Genomic DNA, 7,604 nt, shown 5'->3' on the forward strand with positions numbered 1-7,604 from the left:
CATACAGTAACCAATAGACGAGCAGTAATGGGGCCGGTAGAGCCAATGGGATGCTAGCAACAGCGCCATTCTCTGTGATTGACAGCTCATCGCCCAATGATTTTATAAGATGGAGACTGGGGGCGTTGCGGGGGCCGCACTGCATAAACACAAAAGATATATTATCGATGCAACATGTTGGTTTTTATTTGATTACACTCTGTGTTAGAATTATTAATTTTTAAACCATTATTAGTTAAACGAGAGAATCAGAGGCCATGTTGTCACGTTTCTATTTTGCTCTGACAAGCTCCTGCTCTATGGAGTCTTGTTGACAAATTCGAGATTTGTTAGACAGGGTAAAAATATAACGTTGATGTGGGTTGAGCGCATTCAGGTATCCTCGGAAATGAGAGAGGAGACAGGTTGAGAAAATAGGCAGTCAAAAACATGTTTTTGAAATCAGTATAAAATTATCAAAATCAAAGGGAAATGCATAGTGTGGGGAAAAGTAACTCAACAGTGGAAAAGGCGTTGGCATAATGCAATAAAATGGAGACATTAACACTCAAATAAAAAGGAGCAGGGGACGAAATGAACAGAGCAAGTAACAATATGCAGGCTGAGAATTAGACACAGCAACCTAAAAAGTTAGTTAAGGGAGATATGTATCAGAGAGACAGGTCATGAACAATTGTATGTATGTATGGGATAAAGCTCCAGGAGATATTTACATATATTTATAGGTGTTAACTAACTCCAGAAGGTGTCAGTAGTGTAACATTAAGGCTGTTGGCTGCCCTTAAATCCCAAAGACGACGAAGAAGCTCCCTGCTCTGTGATTGGTTACTTGTTGACCGTGTTAAACTATTAGCGGGAACGGTTGTTTTATGTTAACACCTAGCTAACGCTATTGTTAGCTTGTTTCAAAATCTTCTTCAAAAACAAGCTATACTGTTTGTATTATTTTTGTTAAAATATTGTTTCATTGTTGCCATGTAAGAACAAGTTTATTGTCAACAGGCTATGTTAGTAACAGCTCCATCCTAGTGTAGCAGAAACTGTTTAAGCAAGTGGCTGGCTAGCTAAATGTAGCTAACAGGGTAATTAATGTTAGCTAGCTAGCTAATAGGTGAACTTGCTAGTTGTAGCTAGTTTACAGTAGCTAATGTAACACTGATAAACTCTCCAAACTAAACTGTGTAGGCTACTTTGGTTGTCATCACATAATTTCACTCTTGTTTTCGCAGCTTTAATTTTGTGTTCTCTCAAAACTGCAATGGCGTGTGCACAGCAAGTTAGGACTTCTCAGGTAAAATTACTCTTGGCTGACTTATGTTAGCTAACAATAATGTTACGTTAGGTCAGTGATTCTGTCAGTGGGGGGGTCTGTGAAAAGTTTTAGGATTCATAAATTTAAATTATGATGTCAAAATGTGTATATTTCTTTGCAAAAAGATTCATAGTTCGACGAAAACAATACAGTGCCAGTCACAAGTACTTAACAGTTAATGTTACTATAAAAATTACTTTCTAATCTAACAAATATGTAACTCTTAGAATCTCCAAATATGGATATATAATATCTTTACATTGTTGTTCTTGCACATACTGTAGCTAAGACACGTAACGTTAGAAGTTAAAAGTAGGCTACGTCAAATTATTCCAATGGACATAACGTTACACGCGGGCTCACCGGTATATTCTCGATCTTGTAAGGGGTCCTTCGCAAAAAATTAAACTGAGAACTTCTGATGTAGATTCGGTGTTTTGTGATGTTGCAAACGCAGTTAACCAGGAACACATACACGGTTTTACAGTTTTAGTCTACGCCGTGTCACCTTTTCTCTGTATTTGCAACGGTAGCTTGTGGTTATGGCTCTGTGGCTATGACACGTGCTTTTGGTGTGGGCGATCGGGGTTCGATTTCCTACTACGATACATCAACCTATGTGTTCCTGAGCAAGGCACTTAATCCCTAGTTGCTCCAGCAGTGTGCAGCCTCTGATATGTAGCAATTGTAAGTTGCTTTGGATAAAAATGTCAGCTAAATGCATATTATTATTATTACTCATCCACTAGCCAAATGCTGGTAAAATATGCAAGTGGCTGGTAGATGTGCTTCACTCACCATCCAAAAAACAATAGTAATCTATTGAGTTGCTGATAAAATTTAAACATTCACCCTATTTTCTTGAATTTTAAAGTGCTTACTTTTTGGTGTGTCCCTTTTATGATACTTTATACTTCAACCTCACAACATTAATGCTCATTAGTGCTTAAGTCACTCTGCAGATTCAGATTTTAGACACAAAATGTATGATCATCATATATTCATAAGCTACAGTTGCGATCACTTGGTTTGTAAAAAGGAAAAGGAGGGCTTGATGAGCGTGCTTAATAAGTAAATATCTTCTGGTTGCATCTTCTAACACCTGTCTTTACAATTTCCCACAACCAGATTTTGTAAAAATGATTGTCCACACTAATATTTTGGTCTATAAAAGATCACAAAGACCATATAATAAAACATTGTCATTATTAATACTTTGCTTACAGCTTTTATTTATCTATTTATAGGGTTTGTTTTAACTGTGATGAGTAGGCAGTATGTGATTCATCTGTTCCACTCATGCAGGACACTCAGCTGTTGCCGAATCAGGTTATCTCCGAGCAACAGTCCTTGGTTGTTATAAAGAAGCTTCTGGCCATCGCAGTGTCTGGCATCACATACCTCCGGGGCCTTTTCCCAGAGAAAGCCTACGGCAACAAATATATCGAAGGTTAGATTACACATGGAAAGTTATTTGTCTGCACATCACACAGGGGCTGTCAAGGTCGATTTACCCAGGAGACATTGAAGCTCTGGCGGAGAGGAGGTCACTGGGCAAACCGTTGGATGGTCAGGGTTGTATGATTGGGCTTTCCAAAAGGCTCCGACAGCTTCAGTGTCTCACGGACAGCTACAGAAAATCACTCCTACCACATGCAATAACACTTTTTAACATGTCTACACTGAGTTTTAGATAAAACTTACGTCTGTCTGTCTTTGTTTTTATTTATAAAAAATGTTAACAGAAGATTCTTACTTCCTTGTTTTTCTTCCCACAGATCAGAAAGTGATGATCCTTAAAGAGGAGCTCAGCTGTCCCGGTTCCAGTCAGATTGTTCAATGGTAAATAACAACAAGCTGGCACTTGCTGGCCACAGTCATTAAGAAGTGGTTTAATGGCAATAAAGCCTCTTATGTCTTATGTAGGGTCACTAGGAAAACACTATTCACTGTGGGTGGAAAAAGGTTGGACGATACGTGTCACAGATTATTAGATGTGTTTTTGTTTTCTATCTAGGATGCAGGGATGCTTTGAGGCCATCCAGAAGAAGTATGTAAGTCATGATCAACCTTTTCCATAAGTCAGAAGTGTTGGTATATTAGTATGACATTATAAATGAACATAACCAGCAAAGTAAGCCATTGTTCACATTTGTCTCCTGTGTCTCATTATAACTAATGTGATCAAAGTTGTTGTTATTTTTCCCTACCAGCTGCGGACAGTCATTATGTCTGTGAGTATTTTGTTGATCTTTGTCTTCTTCGGGGTGCTCTTTTTGAATGAATAATTGTGATAAACACATTGGGACGATGAGCCTGCTTGGGTAACTCAGCGCCGCAAATACTAGAAACTGCAATTTCACACACCTTTTTAACAGATGTTGTGCAGCATTTAGTCTTTTCTATAAGGCCTAGAACCTATCCAGAAATGGCTATGGTGTTGATGGTTTTTCTTTCTTCTCATTTGGTCCTTTTTTAGATCTACACTGACCCAGAGAACCCCCAGGTAATAGGCAGGTTTTCTTCTTGCCATTGTGGATGTTTTAAAATGCCAAACTACTGTACAGATAACAAGCTGTCTTGTCTTGTCTTTCAGAAAGTGACTGAGTATTACCAGTTTAAGATCCATTACACAGCAAAAGGAGCACAGATGGACTTTGAAAGGTGGGACTGTTTTCAGACGTTCATAGGACAGTGACTGCACCTTATATCAATACAGAGACCAAACAAGTGAAATACAAGTACAAATCATCTCTAAATTGGATATACAGCTGCATACCACTTAACAATACCATATTATTTCAGAAAAAAAATCAAATATAGAAGCATATTCAGCGTACAGAATTTTAGTTCATACAACAATACTATAACAACAATAACTTTACGCTTACGTTACATCTTGATACCTATATTTAAGTCTCCTCCTTTCTGTATTCGTCAAGTATTGTTTTCTTTAATCTATTTTGAACTGTATATTAATTCTCCTTAAATGTATTATTTCTGAATAATAGACCTGACACACAATATTTTATTTGGCAGCTAACTTGCATCAAACCTGGGTTTAGTGTTGAAAGTCTTACAGTGTGACTGCACTTTCATTTAACATCCAAAGTGGCTGGTTTAGCTCAGAACATACCACAAACTTCAATTTATCCCACCAGTGACCATAATGGCAGTGTTGCATTGCCAGACCTTCCTCCACAGCGCTGCAGAGGAGGGTCTGGCTAGTTCCAGGGTGGGAGGAAACTACGTGCTCTGGTTTATTGGCTTTTCTTTAAAACAATCACAATTGTCTCGGGTGGCGCTAAACGACGGACGGCGCCACGGTGCCTCTGCAAATTAGCCTCGGGAGTAAACCTGTTTTTGGTGGAACATGTGTACGTTCAAAAGTTGTTTTAGTCGTGCAACAGAAAACTCAGATTGGACAGATAGTCTAGCTAGAAATGAAACGTCATCGATATAGACTACCGTAATCAATACCTGGCAAAGTGACTGAAAGAGCAGAGTTATTTTTCTTCATTTAATTGAATCCTACTTCCTACATCTTCATCAGCAGCAGCAACAACAACAACAATAACAACGTGTCGTCGATGTTGTGCGGCAACACTAAGAAGGCCAGCATCCTGCTGGTGAGGAAGCTCTACACTCTGATGCAGAACCTCGGTCCTCTGCCAGACAACGTGTGCCTCAACATGAAGCTGGCTTACTATGACAACGGTAACACACACAAGCCCACACTGGGCATTAGAAGTTCAGTGAAGTGCAGCATAACTTGAAATAAGCAACATATTTTAAAGCTTTGTAATGTTTAGTATTCCTGTCTGTCTCTTTTCCCAGTCACTCCTCAGAACTACCAGCCGCCAGGCTTTAGGGAGGCGGACGGCGACACCATGGAGTTTGAGAAGGAGCCGGTGAAGCTCACCATGGGCGAGGTGGTCACTCCCTTCCACACGCTGAAGCTGGACATGGCCACGGAGAGACAGAGACTGGAGCAGGTGAATGAAAGGAAACGGGGGGACTAAGCTAGACTAAACTAAGAGAAACAGGGACTAAAAATGTAACCCTGATTTGAAGTTGTCAGTGAGGTATTGTCAAACCTTTTATATGACCTGTAATAGGGCTGCACAATATCAGGAAAATATGGCAAAACGATACCGTTGTTGAATATTGCAATAATGATATTACTTGCGATAAATAAACAGATTTTAAAGTGTACTCAGTTCTGCATTTCTGCTGCGTTCAGTATTCTTTTAAAATACATTGCTTGTTGAACTTAAAATGAACATAACATTCTTTATTGAACAAATTGAACACTGAATTGAATATAAAAGGCAACACTAAAAAAGAATGACATTAACATTTTAAAGTGCAATTTTCTATTCAGCGTTTCCGAGGGGTCTTAAAAAGTCAAAAAGAGTCTAACATTTCAAAATCAAAAGTTTAAGCCCTAAAAATCTTAAATTCGCAAAACTATTGTGTTCTTTGTCCTAAATCATTTGAAACAGGTCTTAATTTCCCCACATCCATGTAACGCTACCTCTGATGCTCTTTAAAATCTTTTCTTTTTATTCTGTGGTGTTGTAGTTCTTCCTTTCCCTCGTCCAGATATAATTTGCTGTATATGTATAGATCGTTATGACTCTATGTCGATTTTATTCAATTTGAATAATTTCATTAACTTTGCAAGTACTTTTCAGAGTCTGTATTCCATTATACTTATGTGGCGTGATACAGGTCTTACATTTCATTCATAAAGGTCTTAAAAAGTCTTAAATTTAAAAAAAGTGTATTTCGCGATACGTTGCAGCCTTTCATGGTGTCATTGCACCAGTTGTGTTGTGCAGCCCTAACCTCTAATAAATATGTTGGAGTTTATCAACTGCTTATTGTACATCATACTTATGTCCTTTGGGTTTTACATTCACTGTCTTTATTGGACATCTTTTCGGCCTCTGTCTCCTAACCGACAAGGTCCGCTGCAGTCAGCACTTCTACGAGCTGACGTGTAATGGCAGTTTTTCCTCGCCACTGTGGCCCTGTTGCTGGCTCTGGAGGAAACTACCAGAACTGTTGGGTCCTTGTAAATTCTGGAGTGTGGTCTAGACCTACTCTATCTGTAAAGTGTCTTGAGATAACTCTTGTTATGAATTGATACTATAAATAAAATTGAATTGAAATTGAATTGAATTAATGGACAGCTGTGTGTTGCTTAATGCCTGCAGGTGGAGGAGAGTGTTCATGTGACAGAGAAGTGGGTTCTGAACATGGACGAGGAGGGCATCCAGTCGCAGGTCAGCACACAAACGCCTCAGACATGCAGCTTGTTTCCACTCAGCCGCGCCAAGTAGTCAAATAATCATGAACAGTAGAGCCCGACCGATACAGGATTAAGGATGAAGGCCGAAACCAATACAAATATTTGGTTATTTAAAAATCCGATATTCTGATATATATTTAAAAAAAACAAGAAAAAAAAGAAACGTGTAAGAAAACATAATCAGATTTCCCTAACATTAGTTATTTGAAATTATTTATGAATTCTCACTAAAACAATATCATAATAATTTGTTTTATTGTCACAACAGAACAGAGGAACATCAGAATATATTAAAGTTCTGATAAATAAAATGTCTAAAAATACAAACTTAAGATATGAAACGTCCTAAAAAAAGTCTGTGTCTGTGTCTGCCAACAGGGACGTAGTAGCATGACTCCGACTCAACATGGTTGACCGTCCATTTTAATTTTAATTTTTAAATATTCATTTATCAGAATCTTGTATTTGTCATTATAAATGGTTCTGATGAATGAAGAAAAATTGGGAATGCGTAATATCGGCCTGCCGATGTACCAGTCGAGCTCTGATGACCCAAGCTCTGATGCTTCTTAATTCTCTGTATTATTTTGTGCATTTAGTTGTTGTTTTTTTCATCCACATTTAATCCTTTTTTTTCCTCCAAATTTACCATTTGCTATCCGTCAGTTTTGCTTTTACAGGGTTTTGCATTTTGTTGTACTTTATGTCATGATATAAGTCTTACGTTCAATTCATAAAGGTTTAAAAAAAAAAACGTATGTCTTAAATTTGACTTATTGAAACCTGCACAAAGCCTGTTGAAAGAAATGTGCGCTACATTACCATCTTAAAGGTCAGTGTCACATTGTTTGTAATAATATAAGTGTGTTATGAGTTGAGCTGCTTTGTGATTGATTGACACATGAATTGGGAAATGCACGCGAGGCTGCAGGTTAGACATGTCAGTCAGTCAGCGCGCGCGCGTGTGTGTGTGTG

At 38.2% G+C, this 7,604-nt stretch overlaps 1 protein-coding gene across 4 annotated transcripts in view; it reads left to right on the forward strand.

The window, feature by feature from the left end:
• Positions 1-805: 805 nt before the first annotated feature.
• The window catches only part of hormad1 (HORMA domain containing 1), a 17,810-nt gene continuing 11,011 nt past the window's right edge, over positions 806-7,604 (forward strand). The window contains exons 1-11 of one of the 4 annotated variants that reach the window (XM_032519612.1): positions 806-935; positions 1,230-1,291; positions 2,618-2,762; positions 3,091-3,154; positions 3,330-3,366; positions 3,526-3,546; positions 3,792-3,818; positions 3,909-3,976; positions 4,866-5,029; positions 5,150-5,307; positions 6,535-6,603. In XM_032519612.1, the coding sequence (XP_032375503.1) occupies positions 1,259-1,291; positions 2,618-2,762; positions 3,091-3,154; positions 3,330-3,366; positions 3,526-3,546; positions 3,792-3,818; positions 3,909-3,976; positions 4,866-5,029; positions 5,150-5,307; positions 6,535-6,603 (786 nt within the window). In that variant the 5' untranslated portion in view covers positions 806-935; positions 1,230-1,258. Of the gene's footprint in view, positions 978-1,229; positions 1,292-2,617; positions 2,763-3,090; positions 3,155-3,329; positions 3,367-3,525; positions 3,547-3,791; positions 3,819-3,908; positions 3,977-4,865; positions 5,030-5,149; positions 5,308-6,534; positions 6,604-7,604 lie in introns of all 4 variants that reach the window. The other 3 variants (XM_032519613.1, XM_032519614.1, XM_032519611.1) reach the window with 3 other exon arrangements.

Source organism: Etheostoma spectabile, chromosome 6 (assembly GCF_008692095.1).
Source record: "Etheostoma spectabile isolate EspeVRDwgs_2016 chromosome 6, UIUC_Espe_1.0, whole genome shotgun sequence".
Classification (NCBI taxonomy): domain Eukaryota; kingdom Metazoa; phylum Chordata; class Actinopteri; order Perciformes; family Percidae; genus Etheostoma; species Etheostoma spectabile.